This window comes from Sinohyriopsis cumingii, chromosome 15 (genome assembly GCF_028554795.1).
Source record: "Sinohyriopsis cumingii isolate HCF-2022 chromosome 15, ASM2855479v2, whole genome shotgun sequence".
Lineage (NCBI taxonomy): Eukaryota > Metazoa > Mollusca > Bivalvia > Unionida > Unionidae > Sinohyriopsis > Sinohyriopsis cumingii.
The window spans coordinates 65,458,260-65,484,981 of record NC_142975.1 but is presented as its reverse complement, the minus strand read 5'-3'; the positions used below and the strand labels follow the sequence as shown (position 1 = coordinate 65,484,981).

The following is a 26,722-nucleotide window of genomic DNA, read 5'->3' as shown; positions in this document are numbered from 1 at the left end:
GTTTGTTTTCATCAACGACGATACTGCAGCAAGAAATTCTTTGCCAGGATCAACCTGTAGCAACTGTGGCCATCGTAGACCACCTTGTGGCCCAGATCCTCGCTGATAAACTCGTTCAAACGCAGATGCAACATCACTTGCTGTCTTAGTTGATAACAATTTTGCTTCTTTATATCTACTTGCAACGTCGACGACGGTTAAATGCATATTTATATGTTTGATGCCTACTTGTTTTAATAGTATTGTGCGGTAAAAACAAGATATCCGTCTGATGAACTTCATTTGGAACGCTGACATCAGAATGTGCATGCTGAATTATTTTAGGTGGTAGTAGATATATTTGCCATATTGTATGTCGTGCTAACCTATTTACAGCAGCAGAACGCGTAGTAGTTGATGCATCAGCGGGTTTGTCAATTGCAGATTTACCTTTCCAACATCTTTCATTTTGGTCTGTAATAAATTGACTCCATCATGTTTATAATTGGATGAATAATTACCGGCTCCAAATAATAATTAATTTTTCATTGCAGATTTTATTAAAAAGGTAGCTAATGATTCTCAGAGAGATTTTTTAAAATATAATTTAATGTATGAATCAACTTTACGTCTGCGATATGTCGTTGCTGAAGATCTTTACTTTTATAAGCTAAATCATGAACAAGACATGCTTGATCAATCGCGTTTATAGGAAACTATCCAGGTTTTAGTTGATCTTGGTTATCAAGTCGAATATCAAGTCTCCTACCGGGACCACAATAATAATATCCGAGGATATGTTTTTTCCTGGGTATTTGGCCCATGGAGCTCCTGGCAATTCACCACCTGTCTGAATATTATGAATAAATTTGTACTTGCTAGTGCCACATCGCGCATAGACTCCTGTGAGTGAATTTTTCTTGTTTGTTGATATCGTTGTTGTTAAATTGTTGGTGCGCGTAAATACTCTACATTTTACACAATATAAATTCATATTATTTATTATATTTGTACAACATGAATGTAATTTATTTTTCAGTGTGACGAAAGCAAGAACCAGTAAAACATCGTCCAGCTGTATCAAAATCTATCAGATCAATTATCATAGGTCCATCTGGGTGTGGCAAAACACAATTGCTACTTAATTTGAGAATGAGATGGTTAAAATGGGATAATCTGTATTTAGTTACTCCATCAGTTGATGATCAACGATGCTACGAAGTGCTTACAGATTTTAACAAAAATGCAAAATTGCTAGACGAGGACGGCAATAATATTATTAATTTTATCAACGATATTGATTAAGCCCCGTCTGTTGATGATCTTGACGGACTCATTAATAATTTAGTAGTATACGACGACGTAATGTTGGACAAACAGTCGAATCCAGCTAAAATGTTTTCCAGTGGAAGACTTAAAAACACAGATGTAATTTATGTTACTCAAATACCAAAAGTGATCAGAGACAACTGTAATATTTTAGTTGTATTTAACGGAGTGGATTCACATACGCTAAGAAATATTCATCAGACTTGGTGTAGCGGCGACATGGATATAATGGTATTTTAAAATTTCTTTGGCTGGGCACAGTCAACCCCACACAGCTTCATCACGGTAAATTTACATGATCCTCGATAACGATATCGAATTGGTCTCGATAATATATTCTGAACAGCAACAGAACGGGTTGATGTATTCAATGCCGTGCCAAAACGCTGGTTTTTATTGCTTTTGCGAGTAGTTATTTTATAGCATTTTAAGGGTTTATTTGATGATTTGAGGGCTCTTTAAAAAAACAAAAAAAATTCTGTCAACCCGTCCTGCTGCTTTGCTGCCATAGCCAAGATTTCTCTTGCTCTTCAGAACGAAGCAGTGGAAGACGGAGGGCCTCTATAATGTTGCAAATATCTCAAATGGGTAATTCAGTAATTGTTTTGTGTTGAGGATGTATTTAATTTTTTACTTTCTTTGTCATGATACAAATGTCTGGAAGCTCATATTAAATTTGCTTGCATACTTTGTGCCGAAAAATGGCGTTAAACCAAAAACAACAACTTGCTGGATGTCGTACTGTTGTCGTTTATAAAGTAGTTTTTTTTAAAATTCAATTCCGAAAGTCGTCTGTGATTTTTTCTTATTGGTTTTAAAAGGCTGGTAATTGTCAGTCAATGTCTCCCCCCTAAATTACTTTGTTGTCTGTTTTAAGTGACATCATTATCTCACAAACAACAGATAACGTGTGGTTTGCAAGCACGATCACTATTAAAGTGGTTTTCGCAAGGCCGTTTATCAGAATTCTTATTTACTCATGAATCTGGCTTATGCAAACACGACTATTTTCTAAGTCCTCGAGATTATGTATTGATCTGGTTTATGAACTCTCTGTGAGTGATTGCGTTATAGTGGTCACCTATAAAATATTACGGATGTAGGCTACAACCCCAACCCTCCTCTTTGCTCCTAAGTGCGGGAGCTCTTGGATTATATAAATGCTGTGAAAGTTGTCAAATCAGAACTAGAGCCAGATAAATCTGATTCGAAAATGTATGAAAGATATAGAAGTTATTTTAGTGTTACAGACTGTAACCAAAAGGCTATGTCGAAAAAGAGCTGCTGAAATTGTAGAAAAGTAAAAAGTTCAGTTAGTTGGACATCTGGCAAAGTCAATAAAAATGTTACAGAGAAAATTAAACTGATTAACAAACTGTTAGTGAAATACTAAGATGTTTAAAGAAGCATAAAAGGGCTGTAACATAGTTGATATTACCGTTGCTATAGTTTTTACGATGTCTCCCTTTGCTCTGTCTATAGTAATATTTGCGAAAGGTTTAATATTTGGTAGCGTGGAGTAGATACTACTTCTTCCGGGAATGAAAATGATAGTCATGGACAAAATTAACTATGTTTGTAATATTCTGGTATTTGCATGTTTGAACTCTGTGTGTGTGTGTGTGTGTGTGTGTGTGTGTGTGTGTGTGATAGGTGTGTGTATGTGATATGTGTGTGTGTGTGATTTTGATTTTTAACGTAGCTTTAACAATTTTCCAGTCATATCGCTACGATGTCTGCAGTGTGGCAGTTGATTGTGATGTCTAGCACTGGGGCGTCATGCCGCAGACATGTAGTATCATGTCCCACCCAGTCACATTATAATGACAACAGGCTATCCAGTCCTAACACTAACCTCTTAATGCTGAGCAATTAGCAAGGCAGCTGTTATTACCATTTCTTGTAAGTCTTGGGTATGACTAGGATGGGGTTCGTAACCACGACCTCCGCATCCGAGGCTGACGCTGTTACCACTAAGCCATCGGAGCGGTCATGTTTGAGCTAGTCAGAGAAAAGCGTCATCACTTTTACTAAGGGGTCTTGGCAGTTGTAATAGGCTGACTTTTAGAAAAGCTGGGCTTCTTTAATTTTCTCAGCTGAATATGTTTTTGTCCACTTCTTTTGGCATTAGCAGGTCCATTATTTGCAGTTTTGATCCAAGGTTAAAATAAAGCAACGAGCAAGACCGAGCTTAATGTACTGTTATAGCGCGATCAACGGTTGGTAAACTATTAAACGAGTACAATGTCTCCTGCAACCAGTAATATCAATATAAGTGATTGTTTATTTCATAACAATTTAGTTTTTGAAGTTCCTAAATTTATGTTTGGTCCACACATCTTGTTTGCAAAGTATAGTCTGAACGTCAAAGTATTGGTTCCTGCACTGTGTGTGTCAACACCCTCATGTGCAATGCCCAGGCTATGCCGTCCTGACGGTAGGAACATTGTCATTATAATCATCGTTGTCTACACTACGTATCGGTACTCACTTTGTCTTTTTTGCTTTTTTTCTGCGGTTCTTGTTGCAGTGTCACAGATTAACATCTCCGTCTTTGGAAAATCGTTTCAAACGAGTCTTTGGGTGTTTCACACGTTTGTGATCTCTGACAGCTAGATATATTTTATAACCATGTCACCTGACAATGGAAAGATAGTACAATCAAAATTTACTTTGTAATTTAATTTATATTTTTATTTTTTAAATGTTGCCATAATATTTTCGTCCGAGTCGCAACCATGACGTCTTAATATGAAGAGTTCCATTACTTGTGTAATAGCATCTGTCTGTTTTTTTTTTTATAAAAAAAAAAGTTGTAATAAAAGTTCTGTGTAAACTTGTGCAAATAAAATACAGATTCTATGATTTGATATTTTGACTTAACATTGTGAAATACCGTTATCAGTAAACTCCACTGTCCGTTGACTCGTGTGCATAACTTTTCTCATTGAAATACCTACACGATGACTTACCGTACCTACATCCAATTCCACGAATATATTTATCTCCGGTTTAAAAAATATTCGTCTCAGAAATGAGATAATTCTTTAATGTTTTAAAATAATATCTGTGATCATCTTTGAATTTTGAAAATTCTTTCATTTTAGGCACCTCCAGTCGTGATGCTGTAGAACATTGAAATTTGAGAAGATCAAATTTAATTGTGTCATGTTAACAATGCTATTTGGTTCAAATGCCTAATCATTAGGTATATGTGATTTAGATTCAAGAGAAAACAATTCTTATTTTGAGGTAATCAACAAATTTTATTGTTTTTCGTCTTAAATTGGTACATTATTTTATTTTATCTGGCTTATTACTATAAATTGCTAACAGTATCGTCTCCTAATTACATTTTTCGTGTTTTTGTTGTTCGCTAGTAATGTTTGCGTATACACGTCTATAAAATTTAATTTGAACAGGCAATGTTTAAAAATGTGTTCATGATCCCTAATACTGCCATTTATAAAATGTGCTTCCTCTGTCTTCTATGTAGGTGTCATTTATTTAATACTACAATAATTACATCTTGTTTCTAAATACTAAACGATTTATTGCATATGTTCCATTTGCCTAAGGCATATAGTTAACCGTCATCTGTACAGTTTTAAATCATGTATATCATATTGTTTGTCATTGAAATATACGATTTGTTTGTAAAACGTACCCTTGATATATTCTCTTGTCAGTTTAACCAGTCTGAACACGAGTGAATCAATATGAGGAGCCGAAGCGGATAAAAGCAATGAGAAATTTGAAGTTGAAATTTCAAATGTCGTATGTCGAGAAATCCGATATCACGTGTTGGATCAAATTTCACGTCCTTAAAGTTCCATTTTCTAGATCGAGATTTTAGAATTTTTTATGTTGAATTATACAGTGGTGGTTTAAAGTTCTATTTCTTATGTCGACGTTTTACAGTGTATATTTTCAATTTCACAGCGGTGGCAGAAATTACAATGTCATGTGTCGAGAATCCCTAATTCACACGTTGAATGTAACTGTTTGTGATGAATGTTCCATTTCATATAGCGAGTATTTAGATTTCATCTGTTGAATTTCACAACAAGGAGAAACAGCCTTTTTGTTTAAAAATAACGCGGTCCGTTCACGAGAGCGACCTCTAGCGAAGAAATTCATAACAATTCTCGACCTGTGAATGGTAACTTTGAAACTGTCAATGCATGAAATGTAATGACGCCTTGTAGGCTAATTGAATACACAAATGATATACCTTAATACTTGATATTATTTTGAATTGTTAAAGTGGACAATGTGTAATATTACTTTTAACACCAACCCATCATTTCACCTTATTAAAATAACTATTCTGACAAGCACAGTAAAATGTCCAATCACCGTTGTGTAATTCAACAGATACAATCTAAAAACTCAACATACGAATTGGAACTTTCAGCACAATCAATGTGATTCAACATGTTCAATTGACACTCTCGACATATGACATTAAAATTTCAACAACCGCCGTGTAATTCAGAAGATACAATCTAAAAACTAATCTTTGGACATCGAATTTTCAACTAGCTCTGTGTAATTCAACAGATGAAATCTAAATACTCAACATATGAAATGGAACTTTCAACATAAACTCTTTGAACCAATACGTGAATTGGGAATTCTCAACGTATGAAATTGAAATTTCAACCACCTCCGTGTACAAACGAACAATCTTAAACGTCGACATAGAAAATATAACTTTAAACCACTACTGTATAATTCAACATATACAATCTAAAATCTCGACCTAGATAATGGAACTTTAAGGACGTGCAATTTGATCCAACATGTGGTAATGGATTTCTCGACATAGGTCATCGAACTTTCAACTGCAACTTTATCATTGGACCAGCTTTTGTCCGCTACGGCGCCTCTTAAATCACACACATATATTATTGTCATAGCCCTAAGAAAGATCTTGAGGTCTAGAGATACATCGTACTTTGATATTTGTAACCTCGGGTAATGTTTGACAAAGAAAAGAAGTAGTGAGGCAATTTATTCAGAGCAGACAGAGAAACAGGAGAGCCATTATTATACACCGGTAATACAATACTGACGAGAATTTATGAAAGCATGGATTAGATTGGCAAAATGGGCTCTCCCTAACTCCTTATCGTAAGGTATTCTCTGGACATTCTTACTTATACATGTTTAGTAATTTGAAATAGGAATAAGTGTTCGTGTTAGCTGTTTGGAACATGTCTCGTGGTGTGGGAAGTGATAGTATTCTTTTTAGAATGAGGCATGCAAATGTCAAACACAAAAACGGCCCAAGTGTGAAATTAGATTATGTCTCTTGATTCTGTATTGTGATTTGAAACTATTAGGTTTTTAAAAGAAATAACGATACTTCATTTAACGAAATTTGATATTTGAGTCCAGAAGGAATTATTGACGAAGTTCGTCAAGACCATTTGGAGAAATAGGTGGGTTTTTATTTATACCGTCGGTATTATAATGGTACAATCTCTGGACAGATTGTAGCCAAACCTTTATGCGTGAACCCCTGCTTGGAGAATTTTATTTCAATCCCTGTTTGAAAGTTCCTAGTTAGGGAACTGTTCCAACAATAGGAAAAATTAATAAAACTATTCAGTGAGCCAATTTTGAGAAATTGGGGGCTACATATTATGGGTGTATAACACAGGCCTAAAGGGGATTCAGCCTTATGTATGCATATAGACCCAAACATCCCCTCTTATAAGAAGTTCGACACGAACCTTTTGCGAAAATTTTATCTCTTGGGAAATTTTCAAGTCACGAAAGAAATCCTGGCGGCTTTCGTTGAGAGGATTCGAGGAAATAAGGGGCAACTTTAGGGTACAGTGTATGAAATGCAGGTAAACTATTAATAGATTATATCAATAATTTTTGCTCTAACTGAACCCCTACTTAGAGGATTTTGATTTCAGTGCATCTTAGTTATAAATCAGTTCGAAGAGTTAGAAACGTTTCAAGAAAATTCGTCAAACTGATTTCGAGAAACGGGGAGCTCAGTATATGGTAGGTGTAACAAAGCCCACATGGAGATCGATTACCTTTTCAGTCTATGTGTGGAGCCTAAAGTCCACCCTAAAATGATTTCGACATGAATAGTTCTTTAACAGTTCGTATATATATTTGACTCTCGAGAAATGTATTGACGAGTTCGTTTAGATCAATCGGAGAAATAAGAGGGTATTTACGGGTACTATTAAACCGTTAATTCATTCGGACTCATTGTAGCAAACCTTTGCGACGCGTGAACCCACTTTGATTTCAACCCTTGTTTGAAAGTTTCTCGTTAGGGAACTGTTCAATCAGTATGCAAAATTAATAAAACATTCATCGAAAATATTTGAATTATTTGTCCTTATTGAACTGGAAAGTGGTTACTTATTCCTTTTTTAACCGAAAACTGGTTACTTTTCCCAAAATCAATCGGGAATAATGAATAAGGTATAAGTAACCAACTTGATGTCAATTAATGCCTCCTGCAAGTATTTTCCCGGAGGTCTTTGCCATTACCACCACGAGAGTAACAAGTAATGTTTTGTACAATAGCTGTGTATATCCATCCATTTTCAGTCAAGGAAAGAGAACATTTTGTCCGAAATACACCTCTATAAATATGAAAAGGCAAAACGCAAAGATCAAAATCTTCTTGCATTTTCTACAGATTGTCAATAATGTCTAAAGGCAGTGCTATTCCCACTCTGCGTCAACATTCGTAGACTATGCAATCAACAGTTTTTTCAGTTTTAAATCCAAGTCAAGAGAGAAATTAAATTTGAAATTGTATGCTTCAGGTCATAACTTTCCATCAACAGTGTTTTCATGAAACAGATTTAGCATTAGGTCGTGACAACACGGAAAAAAGAACGGAGATTCTTACAAAAAGACTTCCCTCAATAACATCGAGTGTTTAAGCAAATGCGTCAATGCTTTTAAATTGCGAAAGCTTACACTTGTTGGGACTTTTAACGATCAACCCAAAGTAATGTAAAGGTTACGCTCGAGAAGACGAGAACTGTTTTGAAAGTCATCAGTACCGTTGACACGCGAAACTGATATCACACACGCGTCAGGAGCTATGCCTATATAATACCACCGCAGAGAGACATGTCTTCTCTTTGAAAACTGACTTTAGTGCTGAACATAGACAATTGATATCGTAACATAACTATGTATGTCCCTTCCCGGTTCAGCTGAAACCTACGTAGTTAAAACAATTACTTATTATTAGGTGACTATCACCAGTAGGAAAAGACTCATTTGAAACTAACAGAAATACCGGACTTGGATGCTCAGCGACGAGGACTTGATTACGCGCGTTGTTTTATGATAAAGCACTGTACTATATCAGCCACTTCAAACACAGAGGACATTACATATTGCTTTATATACAGAATACCTTCGGCACGGCTTGAACAAGGAAGTCCAATACAAACTACCAGAAAAAAAATTTTAATATGGAAACTGCATTCTGCATAAAGATGTTTCATTTGATTACAATCGTATTGTTTGTCTGTCTGGATCACACGTACGGAAGTGCCGGTAAGTTAATACAGTTATCACTGTTTCATCAAGTGCACCTGTGTGTACATTTATATCTGAATGTATTGCCATTATTATTATTATTATTATTATCCAATCATTGCCATATGTGCTTACATTCATCTCTCTTTCCTTCACGATTGCTCTTCAACTTCTTCTTCTTCTTCTTCTTATTATTATTATTATTATTACTATTCAATCATCGCCATATATGCTTACTTTCATCTCTCTTTCCTCCTCCTCATCTCTCCTTCTTCTTTATCATCATCATCATCATCTTATTATTATTATTATTATTATTATTATTATTAAGAATATATTGTGTACAACACACATCTTACGGCATTTTCGAGCTATTTGTTTCTTATAAACAAGGTGACAGAAAGCATAAAGTCAGTATAAGAAAAATATCAAGGAATACACCTGGCTAAGGGGACACTGCCTGATATATCGTCATAACTGCATGTATATCGTCTGTCGAGATAAGCGATATTTAATCATATAACGTGACTACATTGCTGACTACATGAATGCTCTTATCAACATCTATGAAGTACGACGTATATTTCATGAAAATATATAACTAAGCACATACTCTCTCTCTCTCACACACACACACACACACACACACTTACACACACACACACACACACAGGGGCCTGGGTGGCTGAGTGGTCTAGGACGCATGCCTACAGATAATCGACATCTCACTACTGTCCGCTTGTATTTTAGTCTCGGCCAACATGGACATGTGAAAAAGCTCGCCAGTAGTATATATAAGTCCAGTTTAGTACCATTTTAATTTGAATCCTAATCGCGATTCATATGCCAGAATAAGAAAGACGATAAATAAACTCCCGCGCTTCAAATGTAGCAATAATAAATTAAACACCTGAATATTTAATTTAACACATCAAAATCTAAACAGCATTTGACATGGTAAACAGCGTTCAATGTAAGCTATTAAAAAAGCAACTATACAACACATATTTGAACACACCGTGAATTTTAAACGCTTTTATTTGATCCAGATAGTATTTGTATTAACCCTTCATCTTGTTTTACTTTTTTTTATCCATCTATTTTGTTTACTTTTACTACCAATACGCAAGCCGTTACAAATCCACGTTAGGGGTACGGCAGCGTATTGAGATAGATGGAGAGAAAGAAAGACACGCAGGAATATTTAACGTCTTTCGAACACAATTATTCCTTCCATATATTGCAATTTGACAAAAAAATTCAAAATAAATTGTGATGGTTTAAAGACTGCCAAATGATACGCTCCTTAAAAAAAAAAACTAATTTGTTAAGTAAAAACAAACAAGCAACTTTACTGCCGATACAAGGCCCAAATACTCGGTGTCGTTATGCAATAAAATGATTCGAACTATGCGTGAAAAGGGCCAGAACGACGCTTGCTGTACACACAAAAAATGAGAGCGAATACTTTAGTGGACTGAACACAGCAATGAAAACAGAAAGCATTCGCGTATCGAAAATACATATATATGACGAGTATTTTTAAAAATATATATTCTTTTAATAAATTCTGTGACGAGGACTGATTATAGCGGTTGAGCTAAAGAGTTTACACGAAACAAAAACAACTCCCTGGTCATGTTTCAATTGTGTTTACGTATTAATTCGTTAAAATGACGTCAAAAACACTTTTTTTATCCGTGTCTTTTAGATGCCATTGCCTCATGCTGACGGCATTGTTGTTAAAATGTACTGATTTCTCTTCAGACTGTTTACGGGAGATATTGTTTGTATAGGAAAATATCCTTCTTAGGGACATGATAGCTCATGTTTAACCAAGTAAATAGCGTGATGGCGTGAAGCATCCGCCACATTACACGTCGTAATAGGATTTTTCACTTGTAATTTAGCGCAAGGCGATGAAAACATGCTGTCATATTAATTGCACAACCCTTGACCTAAAAGAGGATTGAAGTGGGGGGGGGGGGTAAATATGAACGTTTAATGTGTACTAAATTTTGCTGCACTTCTCGTGCAAGTTACTGATATTAGTTTCAAACAAAAGAAAACTTGGGAAAGAAAATACTCTGATATTGTTCAAAGTCATTGGCGATCCTGTACGAATTCAAATATTCCCCTACAGTGAGTATAATTTGGAACAATGACGTTAATCTTTGATTATGTGTAGTGGCTGTTTTAGACACTTTCTGATGCGTAGATTGGTCTGGAAGTCCTTGTTTAGAGAAAGCAAAGTTGCCTACTTATATCCATCTTAACATCAGTGATTTTATCAGTGCAACATGACATTTCACTATGCTAATAAAAATGCTAATGACGCAGAGGTTATTGTAACTGGTATTAGTACACATATCATGTTCCACCTTCCGTCGTGGAGACCAAATTCTAACTTTAATTCTATATTGAAGACATATATATATATATATATATATATATATATATATATATATATATATATATATATATATATATATATATAAAGATTAGGAATTTGTGTCAGAAGAAGAGGATCAAAGATACGCAGTGAGTGGATTGCTTTTCAGGAATATAAAACATAAGTACTTCTTTTCCAACTGATAACATCAAAGTGGTATAAATCGCCAAAAGACGGCATATCCCTTTGACCGTTCAGTAGAGTATTTTTAGCGTACGGTCTACTCGAAAACTAAGGACTGCACTGTGTGCGTCGTGTGTAATGATTTGAAGGAAGCTTCTCGTTCGCCTCCAGCAGGAATAATAATATGTGTTCACCATCGTATGATCTCTTTAACTTTTACAGTTGAATGTACAACTGGCTAATAACATAATGTTCTGGGGAAACTCAAGATTTATTTCAGTCTATAGAAATAAGATTTGACCGTGAACATATAGCACCTTTGAACCATTTATTCCATTTTGAACAGATATCATGATTTAGATCGTAATTTAACTATGATTGTAGACGGTCTGAATTTCCCGATACCGCCGATTCAAGCATATAGGCTTCCAGAAAACAGGCGAAATATAAAATTAACTATACAAATACCTGTATTATCATGCAACAAAGAAAAACAAACTAACAACAACAACAAAAACAACACGAATTACAAACAAATACCTCCCCCCCCCAAAAAAAAAAAAAGAATGAAGTAAAAACACTTAAATGAAATGGTGATAATGTTTAATTATTAAACTTCATCTCGATAACAGACCTCTCCGGTGGCCCAGTGGTTAGAATGTTCGCCTTGGATGAGGGAGATCGTGGGTTCAAACCCCGGCCGAGTCATACCAAAGACTTATAAAAATGGTTCAGTCAGCTGTCTCGTTAGGTGCTTAGCATTAAGAGATTAGTGTTAAGACTGGTGTCAGGATAATGTGACTGGGTGGGACATAATGCTATACGTCTGCGGCGTGATTCCCCAGTGCTAGACATCACTATAAACTGTCACAATGCAGACATCGTAGCGATATGACTGAAAACTTATTAAAGCTACGTTAAAAATCCAAAACACACACAAACACATCTTGCTTGATAGTATTAAATATTGACATAGACAAATTCCTTTATGATCCATAGCAAACAAAACCCTTTTCATTCATTTTATGTCAATATGATGTTTCTTCTATTTCGAAGATTGAAAATATGTCGATGACAAAACATATCTCTGGTTATTCAACTCCTTTGAGGTTGACAAAATTCAAATTTTTATAAGAATAAAGTGTCTTTGAATAATGTTGTACTCAACTTTCTGACGACTATGTTATCTTTGTTTCATGATCTACACAAATATGCAAACTTTCATATCTTGCTAATGTATCTAAATACACAAAGGACCCCAAACCAAAGACCTAAAAGAATGCCACAATACAATTTAACATCCGTATGTTACTTAACTCTTAAACATGAGAAACATATGCATGCGTATACATTTTCGGCCCCGGGTTACCGAGTGGTCTATAGCGTTCGCCTTAACCAATCACTTCCATCACGCCTCTGTCAGCGTGGGTTCGAGACGCGGACTCAGCCAATGTGTGTATATCAGAAGACTTGCCAACAGCTTCCCGTAGGTACGCGGTTCTTACCGGGGTTTCTCAGGGTTCATCCACCCCATACTATACTGGCCATCCTGTATAGCCTAGCACGCTCTGAGAAATGACGATAAACCCAAAACAACACTATTTCGACTTGTGATGTAACCAATTTATGCGCTTTTTAAAGTTTCTAATAGGATGTCTAAATGTTCTGTCTTTATGAATTACTAAAGTATTGTTTTCACTTTCAAAATCAATAATAGTGTCATATTACGGTTCTGTAAGACGAGCCTTTAATTTAGCGTAGCAGTAAAACCTAGTGAATATATTTTACTTAATGGTAATGACTAGAGAAAATAATTTTAAAAATATTTAGATACTTCCTTACGGAGAATATTGGAAACAATTTAATGAGACTCTCCAATAAACTTGTGTTTGATTGGAAAAATCTCTTATTATAAAAACTTGGGATCAATCCTAAGTATGTAAAACCAAACTTGGATCGATACCAAAAATCTAGTTGCTGGAAAACATGGAATTAGTCCCAAGATCACGTTCGATACAGCTTGGGAGCAATCACAAATACATCTTTATAAGAAAACTTGGGGGCAATAACAAAAATGTTTTGACAAAACTTGGGATCTGTTATATATAACAGAAGTGGTAGGAGATGTATGATCCCCACCTTTTATGGTGCTTTAGCTATTGTTATCTATGAGATGATCGGATAACGATTTTAATGCCAGGATCGAGTTAACAAAAAAATATAATATGAAAGTAATTGATTTAATAACATATATCTGAGCAGGAAGATACAACAGAACAACATAAGCCCATCCTCCCAAATTTCATCATAGATTCAAGTAACTGGTCGAAGTCAAACGGTATGTCAGCATAACCTGGTTACTTCCCGGTCTTTTCCAAATCACTGTTGTTGTTAGGTCAGAGTTGTCGTATTTTGTTTCCTTCGACCTCTCTTTCCTTCCAGCCTCCTCGGGTCATCAACCGTAACTTGGTTGTTGACTGCTGTTTTCCACTGTGCTGTACAAGTATGGAACTATTTTCCCCTTGTACTTTATTGAGACTAGTTGATACTATGCAGCTAACTCTCTCTCTTGTCCTATCCCCACACTTCCCAACACGCGTCCCTTGGACAGTTTAACGAGACGTACTTGTTATTTCCCAGAGCTAAATTCCGGCTTCCCTCAGAAACTTAGTCTGGCTAATTTCACGAGAGATTACTTAAAACCTTGAATTTCGTATGAACCCACCCTTTCTCTCTCTCTCTCTCTCTCTCTCTCTCTCTCTCTCTCTCTCTCTCTCTCGTTTAGCATAGGCAAAGGCAATCAGGATTATCTTTCTCTAACCGCACAAAATTTTAACACTCTCATCGAAATTGGAATAATTACATCTAGATCGCATTTACAAAAAAACTATTCTGAAAAGTATAATTGTATGACACCTTTTTCAAATGGCCCAAGAGTTCCCGAAATGTTGGCTCTGGCTTCTCTTAGCTTTGTTTTTTTTTTTTTTCGTTACATGGCCATACCAATAACGTAACTGTCTCCTCGTTATCGAAGGGACACTACTTAAAATTCAGTTATGCTTCCAAACATGAGAAGTTAACCTTCACAATGCTGCCAAGTTATTGCGAGCCTAGCCCATATGTCAATCATAATGGTTACGTTTCATGCTGACCAACTGAATATACATATATATATCCACCAGGATTAAAACCGTTTGGGACCTTGGGATCAAATAGTTTGCAGTTATGTCTGATATAGATACTAGTATGATAGAGTCTTCTCTCTCTCTATATATATTTTTTTTTGATGTGCATATATCTTGTAATTAAATAGTGCTTTAAGCATCATGATGTAGCTAACAATGAAATTTATATCTAATATTGCTTGGTAAATCGTGGTGTTATTTTCACTTTATGACAGTTTATATGATATGCTGACATCACGCTGCATATAAATATGTTGACATCATGCTGCTTATTAGTATACTAACATCATTCTTTATAACGATATGCTGACATCATTCTGTATCGAAATATGCTGACATAATACTGCATAGAAATATGCTGATATCAAGTCGCATATCGATATACTAGCATCATTGTGCAAAACAATATGCTGACATCATGCTGCATAGAAATATGCTGACATCTTGCCGCACAGCATTACACTGACATCATACTGCATATCAATATGCTGACATCATGTTGCTTAGAAATATGATGACATCATGCTGCTTAGCAATATGCTGACATCATGTTGCTTAGAAATATGCTGACATCATGCTGCTTACCATATGCTGACATCATGTTGCTTAGAAATATGCTGATATCATGCTGCTTACCATATGCTGACATCATGTTGCTTAGAAATATGCTGACTTCATGCTGCTTAGCAATATGCTGACATCATGTTGCTTAGAAATATGCTGACATCATGCTGCTTAGCAATATGCTGACATCATGTTGCTTAGAAATATGCTGATATCATGTTGCTTAGAAATATGCTGATATCATACTACATAGCAATATGCGGACATTATGCTGCTTAGACATATGCTGACATCAGGCCGCATAGCATAATGCTGACATCTAACTGCATATAAATATGATGATATTATACTGCATACCAATATGCAGACATCATGCTGATTAGAAATATGCAGACATCATGCTGCGTAGAAATAGGCTAACATGATACTGCGTACCATTGGTTTAAAGTATGATTGACTTATTATTATCAAATGCTGTAGGCTCTCCATTTGTGCCGAGCACTCCGTATATTATTGTCCTTTTGGGGTACCTCGACTCGCATGCAATTATCCCTCCGACATACGTTGACTCTGACATAATTTTTATATGCTGTAGTATCTAGATTTTGGATTACAAAAGATCCGTCATTTTTGTTCACCCCATGTATTACTGTCCCCTGTGACTCCTTTACTTTGATACTGTTACTACTACTACTACTACTACTACTACTAAATAATGATAATAATAATGATAATAATAATAATAATAATAATAATAATAATAACATTAGTAGTAGTAGTAGTAGTAGTAGTAGTAGGCTCTAGGGCTATGATGTACACAGGCTCCGTCCTTGCTCATTTCACTCTGTATTATTGTCCCTCTGTGATACACCGATTCTAGCGACAAAATTCATTAGCTTGGCAGTTACAGTGTACGTGACCTTATGCGTTTAGAAGACTTTCTTGTTTTATGGTTGAACCTTTCGTATCTTGATTTTGTAATGATTTGCGGCCAGATCTCAAGTTTTGTAATGACTTAGTCCAGGTCTCAAGTTTGTAATGACCTAGGCCAGGTCTCAAGTTTTTAATGATTTAGACCAGGTCTCAAATTTTGTAATGACTTAGTCCAGGTCTCAATTTTGTAATGACTTAGGCCAGGTCTCAAGTTTAGTAATGACTTAGGCCAGGTCTCAAATTTTGTAATGACTTAGACCAGGTCTCAAGTTTTGTAAAGACTTAGGCCAAGTCTCAAGTTTTGTAATGACTTAGGCCAGGTCTCAAGTTTGTTAATGATGTAGCCTCTGCTAAATGATTATATGTGAAATGATTCAATCAAATGCCAATTATTTACTTCATCATGTATATGGATGTTGGTTGTGTTAGTTCTATTTCCTTTTTCGTTCCTTTTTGCTTTTCAAGTTCAACCAGAATCAATCTGATAAAACGTTCCTCTATCAGATTTAATACAATAATGAGTGTGTTTCTTTCTTTTATCTATGAATTTATAAATCGTTTTATAATATACTGAATGTCTCTTCAGTTGAGATTTTCCTACTGTCTTCTAGAACAATATTGTCTGCAACCTTTCAACTCCAGTTGTTGCATATTTTATGCTTGCACTTCCGCTTCTGCAAACAGGATGGTTTAAAACTAAATTCATGCATCTCATTAGAATTATTGCGTTTAACATTTAAATTCCAAACGTACCTTGATAAGATAGATCCCTAAGAGCATATATTTATTTCATTTAACACGGTGTGCTAGATTCTGAATGTCCCTTGATAAGCGTGCGAACCAGGTCAACACGGTGTGCTAGATTCTGAATGTTCTTAGGTAAATTACGGTCCTAAGAGTTTAGGCTTGGCATACTTTAGTACTAAAAAAAAGTTACTAAAATGTACTGCTTTCATTTTATTTTATTGATTCATTCGCAAATTACAAGGGATTTGCATCTCCGCTATTTCGAATAGATTAGACCATCAAGCATTAAATAAACATCACACACACACACACACACACACTCTCTCTCTCTCTCTCTCTCTCTCTCTCACACACACACACACACACACATACATACACACACTAACACGTATGTATGTATGTATGTATGTATGTATGTATGTATGGTTTCTTAGTAGCGCAAGGTGGTTGGAATGGATACATATGTCATGGAAGTAAATTAAACGAGGTAAATCTGATCGTATTACAAGTCAAATGCACTATCACTTGTTTTTGTCGATAATACATCCCATAACAAACAAAACACACGCGATACACACACTCACTGTGGAACACCCTACACATAGCCTCACTTGCGAAATGTGCTGTTTGCGAAAAAATGATATTAATATCCCTGTGTAAGTTGGAGTCATCTCGCCTTCGCCGAAGTTTTTAAATTGCGAACGTGACTAGCTTATATTACATATTTTGATGCGCCTGGATGTTAGACCAAATGGAAAACGATCAAGACAACATTAAAGAAATGTGAACCGCTCCGGTGGCCTAGTGGTTAGAGCGTCCGCCTCGGATGCGGGAGGTCGTGGGTTCGATCCCCGGCCGAGTCATACCAAAGACTTACAAAAATGGTACTAACAGCTGCCTCGCTTGGCGTTCAGCATTAAGAGGTTAGTGTTAGGACTGGTCGGCCTGATGTCAGGATAATGTGACTGGGTGGGACATCATGCTACATGTTTGCGGCATGATGCCCCAGTGCTAGACATCACTATAACCTGCCACACTGCAGACATTGTAGCGATATGACTGAAAAATTGTTAAAGCTACGTTAAAAATTAAAATCACATCACATCACATCACAAAGAAATGTGCTTGAAGGAATATTTTTCGCATGACATGCATTTGTAGTTATTTCCAAATAAATAAATAAATAAATATATATATATATATATATATATATATATATATATATATATATATATATATATATATATATATATATATATATATATATATATATATATATACACACATACAGTGCATGTATGTAGGCATCCAGAACGATGAAGATAGCTTCCTGTGTAAATTTGATTCATCTGAACGCAAGTTAAAACAATAATATTTTAAAGTATAAATCGGGAGGCACAAGTATAAAAACAATTTCATGTTGCGTTACATTTTTAAATATATTCTGTTTCAACAAATATGTTTGAAGATGACATCAACAGTGAACTTTTCTGACAAGACAAACAGACGGATGTTTAAACTGGCAGACAAAATACACTAATAGATGGACAAATCCTTAAATAAACAGTTTCGAAACAGACACTATGCAACTCTTGTAACAAAACAGAACTACATTAACTTGATGGCCATCTCAGGTCTAACAATAAACATAATTTGGACATACATGACAAAGCGGAAGGAAACGGTTATATACAGCTATTTTGAGTTTATATGGAAAGAGAATAGTTTTTATTGTCAGTTCTCTAAATTTACTTAATCTTACCTGTATGTTTACATTTGTGTTTTTTTAGCAATTCACTAAATTTTTCATGTTGGAAAAGGATTCGGAAAGTATTTACCTATTTATTCTTGGGAACATAATTCACGTTTATATATATATATTATTCGGCCACATTCCAGATTTAATTGGAAACCTATGATTCGTTGTACGGATCTGTGTTAAAAGTGTTATAAGCTTTTCTGGCAACGCTACGAAACTATATCACAACGATCATAAAGTTGTTTAATTATACATTATCAGATGTATTGAACGAAGAATTTTTACAAGGTAAAATATGTCATGATATTATATATATACGCTGTATCAATGATATACCACGAGATGTGTAATTTTTTCATTAAAATGACACGAGGCTTGCCGAGTTTCCTGTTAATGAAAAATTTATACACCGAGTGGTATATCAGTGATACCGCGTACATACTGCACATATATTTTATGTACATCACATACAAATACATATATTTGTCCTTTAAACGGAGACAAGATTGACTACAGACAGTTGTGTATTGACCGAGTGAATGAACTCCTCACATCCCAGAGCGCGTCAGCTACAAAATGTAGTTCTATGCCTTTGTGGCTATTCACAATCACCTTTGCATATTGATACGTTAATTGTTTCCTGTTTTTTAGTTTCTATTTTTCCTCATATTGATTAAATCAATATAATACACACTTATAATTTAAACATGAAAGATGGCTTTAATGATAAAAGTAGAGCACTATAAACACATGTTTAGCTACGTCATTCACACGAAAGTTAGCCAAAGGTACCGGCGAATGGAAATTAATGTGAATAGAAACTAAGTGAAATGATGAACCAGTAATAGGTAATTAAAATATTTTAATATATTTAAAGTTGATCTAAGTCATTATTCTGCTTTAGAAACAGTACCACCGACCATAAACTCTCTCTCTCTCTCTCTCTCTCTCTCTCTCTCTCTCTCTCTCTCGTTATCTTTTGTTCGTCAGTTCATTCACAATCATTTCTCTGTTACCAACCTATACACTTGCCCGATAGTAATCAGTTGTCTGCTGGTCCATTACTAAGCATTTATTTGTCTGTCCATAGTCATCACATGTACAGTTGTCTCCCATTAATCACCTGCACGCCGACCCACCAGAGATCATTTCTATGTTTGTCCATAATGATCATCTTTACACTTGGCTTTCACTAATCAACCGTCTGCCATAATCTTTTGTTTTTGTTTGCTTTTGGGGTTTTTTCATTCCAAATTTTAAGAAAGTAATATATATGTATAAAAAAAGAAATTTTATTATTATTATTATTATTATTATTATTATTATTATTATTATTATTATTATAGTTAGTAGCAGTAGTAGTAGTAGTACATATATACAAATGTGCTTATGACAGAGAGAAATGCTTGCGGCACTCTGCTAAATAAGCTCTTAGAGTAAATGTCCTATGTAAATAGCCGTTACACATTTCTCTGTCTTCGGGACACACATCCTCTTGTCTCTAAAAACTGCAACGACCCTGTTTCAACAAAGAGTGAAACATTAACACCAGAGAAGTTTTGAAATGACTGATCCCACGGCTTTCAGCGACTTTTAAATGAAAAACTCAGATCTGTTAGCCGAGAGCTCAACCCCATACATTATCTGAACCGAACCTGCCTCCTCCCCCGCAGTTACCGTTGACATGTATAACACGTCACAAATGTTTTAGGAACTACTGCAGGAATGTGCCAAAAATTATATTCATTTTTTTGCGCCCGCTTCGAAGATCTTTATGCCAGTCGCCTGTAATGTGTTTTTTTGATGCACTGTGTGGAAGATTGCGGGAATACATTTGGCATGCAAATTGTTTCATGAAGAAACAAAAATCAGATTGTGGTTTTGAATTCTAATAATAATGTTTATATAAACAAAAATTGTAGACGTCTGTAGTCCCAAATGCGTTTAAACTAATGTCGCATTCTCTCTCTCTCTCTCTCTCTCTCTCTCTCTCTCTCTCTCTCTCTCCATGAATGAGCTGAAAGTACTACTAGCGGGTCTCATTTCATTTTTATACATTCTAGGTCATGATCTCCGAACTTTGCAGGCGTAGTGAATGAGGTGCACCGGTTATTGCGCGTAAACATAGTCAACAATGAAGTCCGTGTTCTCAATTGCGGTACACTAGTATTGAAGGTCAAAATGAACAACAATAAAATCATTAACCTCCAACAGCAGAAAACTATTATTTCAATTAAACTAAATTCTTAATGTAAACACTCAAAGGGGAGAGCAGATAATACAGTACGGTATACTTCGTGACCTGGGCAACCAGTTAGTGTCGAAGCAATTAGTATATATAGGCGTAGAAAGATTAACAGCTCAAAACAACCGACTACAGATTTTAACAGTATAGATGTCTTGTATAGTCTTGCACAGAAATTTTTAGAGGACGCCAGTGTCCTCTATGTTATATTTAGTTTTTCATGAGTAGTAAATGGGGTCACCCTAGGGACAATGGGACTTAGCATTAAAAACACCCCTGGGTCACTCTAGGGAAATTTAACATGGAGAAAAATCGTGGGTCACTCTAGGGACAATGGGAATTTAACATAGAGTTTGGGTCTGTCTAGGGACAAGGGAAATTAACATGGGAATAGAGTTTGGGTTTGTCTAGGGACAAGGGGAATTGAATATGGGATGTTTTAAAAAAAAATTTTTTTAAATTTAAATTTAAATTTAAAAAAGGGTAGGCAATTGAAAGGCTATCTCTTTTCGAGAAATATGGCTGGCCCTGAAAAGGGCCTTTGGGTTTATGTCAATATTAATATTAACATAGATGGCATCTGTCACATCTTCTTCTTCTTCTTCTTAAACTCCTTCTAACTGCCGGTCCATACACAAGTACCCTCTTGAGACATTCTTGTCTTTCTATGTAAACTCTCCTCATCCATTGACTAGTATCTGTCCTATCAACAACAGTCCACTTGGACCTGACATACATGAGCATGTCCGTCCTAAACATCATGGAAGACACAAGCGTAGAAGATTGCACATCGGTCCACATCTTGAAGCGACGAGAACAAGTGAATCAATGCACTGAACTGCGCTTATTTATAGGTAGAGGTAGGATTGAAACGGATTGAGTTCATTCACCAATCCAAACACGCGTTACAAAATTCAGTCAGCCCGCATCCAATCCGAAGAGATTAGTCTGTGACGTCAGTTGGTCTATATAGATTCGCTAGCGCTTGTGTGCAGTCAATCTATGCGACAGTGATTCAACATGACGGAAATTCAGAAAACGATCCATTGGGGGGCACCAGCAGGGGAGACCGCCCAAGGGAACCCGGACTTACTTTCAGAAGAGGTACATTGGGATTTTGTGGATTTTCTTACCTCGCAAGAATTTGTTCCGGAACCTTCGTCTCATTCTTCATTACCGCAAGTGGAGAATTTTAGACAGAGACAGAAAGAAGAATTGGAGAAATTTATGCAACGACAAAAGGAAGCGGAACAAGCTTTTCTCCTACAGCAACAGCAACAGCAACAAGAAGAGGTAAGAAAAAAACAACAGCAACAACAGCAAGAAGAAGTAGCAGCAAAGAAACAAGAGGGTGAAAATCAAACGGCTACGGTACTGTTGGACATTTTAGCGGAGTTAAGAAGTCTGAAACAAATGTATCAGACTTCTTTATCACGACCGAAGAGAATACGACCTTCCCGAGATAAACACGCCAACCCTGTGACTAAGCCTATCGTACCACCCTTAGTGATTTCAACCCAATCATTATCATCATTACGCAGTCCAGAAGTAGGCCTTGGCCGTGGCAAAGGCTTAAGGCAGTTAAAGTTGATTGGTTAAACTCACTCCTACACCATAAAGAAAAAAGGCCCTTTTCAGGGCCACCCACATTTCTCGAAAAGAAATACAATTTCAATTTGCCAATAACTCAAAAAAAAAAAAACACCCATTTTACCCTTATAGTACGTGTCTGTGTATGAGTGCGTGAGTGTAGCTTCTTATTTTAAAATCACAACTCAAAGACACTTACCTTGTATCATTAATGTATTCTTTTATCCATAGTTACAATCCAATTCACAATTCACAACACTTTAATTAAAAGTTCATTGACTTCTTCTGTTTCCTTGTTTAGTCTCTCTGTTCTTTGAATTTTTTCACCGTCACACTCTTTTCCTCTTCTTCCTCCTCGCTTTCTTCCCTTCTTCTTTTTCTCTCCTGTTTCTCGGAAGAATCCATCTCTTCCTCTGAAGAATCCCTCTCTTCCTCTGAAGAATCCCTCTCTTCTTCTGATTCCTCTTGTTTCTTTTTTGGGCAATCTGGAGTCCAATGTCCTTTTTCTTTACAATAATAACAGGTATCTTTACTTTTGTCTGTTTTAGCCCCTGTTTTCTTTCTTTTTTGACGGTCTGGACACTCTGAAGACCAATGCCCTTTCTTCTGACAGATATAGCAAGTATCTTCACTTTTATCTCGAAAGGAAGGAGAGTAGTCCGTCGGCTGGTCTGAAGAAAATTTTCTAATGACCCCTCGCAAAGCTCTGATGAAACGTTCCATCTGGGTAGCCTCTTCCATCGTTGTGCGCGGCTTGAGAGTGAAATGAATAGTGAAAGGACAAGACACGCACCCTTTTATATACGCTGGTCTGCCATGACTATAAATTAGTTTATGCTGTTTACACTTGAGTCATTTGACGTTTTGCACTCAAGATGAAACGATCCCATTCATTCGAGAAGAAAGAAGAAGAAGAAAGTAAGAGGCAGAAACGTGATCTATCGCCTCGTACCAGAGCTGAAATCTTGGCACAAATTCATGCCAGTGATTTTGAAGAGGACATGAGTGAACCAGAATTTGAAACCTCTAAACCAAGTTCGTCACCCTTAGTCAACCCTGAAAAATACTATTCCATTCGAGAGACGGAAAAGCGCTCCTCTAGAAAATTTAGAACCACGGCTTACACCTGCACGGTGAAGTTTAAAGATTTCAAGGCCGACGTACCATTGGAGAAAGCAGAAGGGTTTATCACCGAGATGTGGGATTCTTTGCTTACCGCACTCAAGCGACAATGTCAACCCAAAGAAGACGATCGCTTGACACTATCCATAGATCACGACGGTTTGAAATCCCCTGTTTGGATCGAGTTTAGCAGACCCGCAGAACTAACCCCTTCCAAAATCATGGACAAGATTCAACACGTACAACAATCTAATGACCAGTTTGACATCACCGATGGTAAAGCCACACTGAAAATGGCTCACGTCTCTCTTCCTCAAGGGACAGGACGCAAAAAGGTCTTATTGGTGGACGACCTTCGCAACACCAAAACAAGTCTCGTCCGAATTAACAACCCTCATGACCAGATGTGCTTAGCCCGTGCCATCGTGGTGGGACGAACCTATGCCAACAAGAACGACACGGTAGAATGGAAAAGAACCTGGGAGAACATTCGAAAATCGAACCGAACCAAACAACGAAACGAAGCAGAACTCCTGTTGCAACAAGCTGGCCTGTCCAATGACACACCCTGTGGCATTCCTGAGATGCAAAAATTGCAAGATGCCCTAGCTCCACGCTACACCTTGAAAGTGCACCCTCAAGAAATGCGCGGGCCTCTGTTGTTTCGAGGCCAAGATTTTAAGGACGGAAAATACATTCATGTCTATCATCACGATGAACATTTCGATACCATTACCAGTATCATCGGATTCCTGGGATATGTTTATTATTGTGAGAAATGTGACTGTGGTTATAATAATCGAGAACAACACAAACATTGTGGATGGAAATGCCCAGGATGTTTAGCCTCTCCACCCTGTCTGAGCGAAGAACCAGTGCCTTGTTCAACTTGTCTGCGCACGTTTGTCAGTCCTACCTGTTACCAACAACATTTGAAAACACAAGGTTCACAGAAGAAATGTGCTTGTCAACTGCTGAGAATGTGCCCTACCTGTGGACAAGGCATACGTACCAATAGTACCAAGGCACACGTATGTCGAGGAAAGAAAAAATGTCACATTTGTCACCACATCGTGGACTTGGAACACGAATGCTACGTGCAAAAATACCAACCCCCACCAGAGAAAGAGGACGGTCACAAGAAGAAAGGCAATTTCATCTTTTTCGATTTCGAATGCATGCAAGAGACCGGCATTCACATTCCTAATTTCTGCGTGGCTCATCGAGCGTGCGAGAAGTGCATTCAAGAACCTATCTTCAGTCATTGCCCTCACTGCAGCAAGATTCCTGGAGGACGTGAAAAAATCTTTCGGGGACCGAACACGTTAGCCGATTTTGCCCAATGGGTCTTAGACCCCATCGACAAGACGTGGAGCCAAGAGGACATCGAACGTTACGGAGATTGTCATCGTCATGCCACGGTGATGGCTCACAATTTCTCCGGATACGATGGACAGTTTCTTTTGAGATACTATACGGAACAAGGCACCGAGCGTCCTAAAGTGACTTTGAACGGAGCCAAAATCATTTTCATGCAAGTGGGACAAGTACAGTTTAAAGATTCGATGAGCTACTTGGCCATGCCTTTGAGCCGAATGCCTAAAACGTTTGGAATGACAGAAATGGCTAAAGGGTACTTTCCACACTTTTTCAATACGGAAGCCGATCAACACGCCGTTCTACCCCATTTGCCTGAGGCTCACTATTACGACCCCGACAACATGCGTACCGAACAACGAGAAGCTTTCTACGCTTGGTACCAGGCTCACGCCTCGGACCCTTTCGACTTTCAGGAAGAAATGCTAAAGTATTGTCGTTCCGACGTGGACATTTTACGACGTTGCTGTGGAAAATTTCGAGAACTGTTCATGGAACACGGAGGGGTCGATCCTTTGAAAGAAGCTTGCACCATTGCCAAAGCGTGTTCCTTAGTGTATCGACAACGATCCATGCCTGAAAACACCGTAGCTGTCATCAGCCCTCAAACGACCCACTATGTCAAGCGTCAATACTCGGTCAAAGCCCTACGCTGGTTACATTACTTGTGCGACAAGGAAGACAAATGGATTCAGCATGCCCGCAACGTATTCGGTCGATGGCTGGGACTTAGAAAACCCCAAGATCGTGTACGAGTTTAACGGCTGCTTATTTCACGGATGTCCCGTCTGTTACTCTGACCGTAGCACTAAAAATCAGTTTTTACAATGAACCATGGAAGACTTGTACCAGGACACTTGTCAGCGGCGCCTAAAGTTAGAACAGCAAGGATACCAAGTGGTGGAAATGTGGGAACACGAGTACGATCACCGTACGAAAACCGATCCCGAGTTTAAACGCCTCGTGGAAAGTTACCAGTTCATGGACCCGTTGAACCCGAGGGATAGTTTGTACGGAGGAAGGACCAATGCCACCTGTTTGCTGTACCAAGCCGACGAAGAGAAAGGAGAAGAAATCAAATACTTGGATGTGTGTTCGCTGTATCCCTACGTGTGCAAATATTGTCGCTTTCCTGTAGGGCACCCGCGATTGCTGAAAGAACACATCGACCTGAAAAACATTCGACAATACGAAGGCTTGATCAAGTGTAAAGTTTTGCCTCCCACGAACCTATACCATCCCGTCTTACCTCACCATTGTCAAGGCAAACTGATGTTTCCCTTGTGCCGTACTTGTGCCGAAACGTGCAACCAGGACCAACCTTGCCATCACAGCCAGGAAGAACGTGCCTTGGCGGGAACCTGGGTCAGCGTGGAATTGTTCAAAGCTCTGGACATGGGATACCAACTGTTAGAAGTGTACGAAATTTGCCACTTTCCCAAGACACAACAGTACCACAAGGGTGACCCTACTCAGAAAGGCATTTTCGCCGACTACGTGGATGCCTTTTTGAAACTGAAACAAGAAGCCAGCGGCTATCCTTCCTGGTGTCACACTCCCGAAGACCAAATACAATTCAAAGAGAAATACTACGAACAAGAAGGCATCTCTTTAGACCACATCGAAAAAAACGAAGGCAGGCGATCGTTTGCCAAAGTGATGTTAAATTGCTTGTGGGGTAAAATGAAACAACGACCGTGTTTACCCAAGACGGAATATTTGACAGAACCTTCCCGCTACTTCCAGATGATTCACGACAAAACCAAATACATGAAACA

At 37.2% G+C, this 26,722-nt stretch overlaps 1 protein-coding gene across 1 annotated transcript in view; it reads left to right on the top strand.

The window, feature by feature from the left end:
• Positions 1 to 8,383: 8,383 nt before the first annotated feature.
• Positions 8,384 to 26,722, top strand: part of LOC149781964 (carbonic anhydrase-like) — a 79,083-nt gene continuing 60,744 nt past the window's right edge. Inside the window, exon 1 of the mRNA XM_089936152.1 lies at positions 8,384 to 8,865. Coding sequence (XP_089792278.1) covers positions 8,781 to 8,865 — 85 coding nt within the window. The 5' untranslated portion in view covers positions 8,384 to 8,780. The remainder of the gene's footprint in view (positions 8,866 to 26,722) is intronic.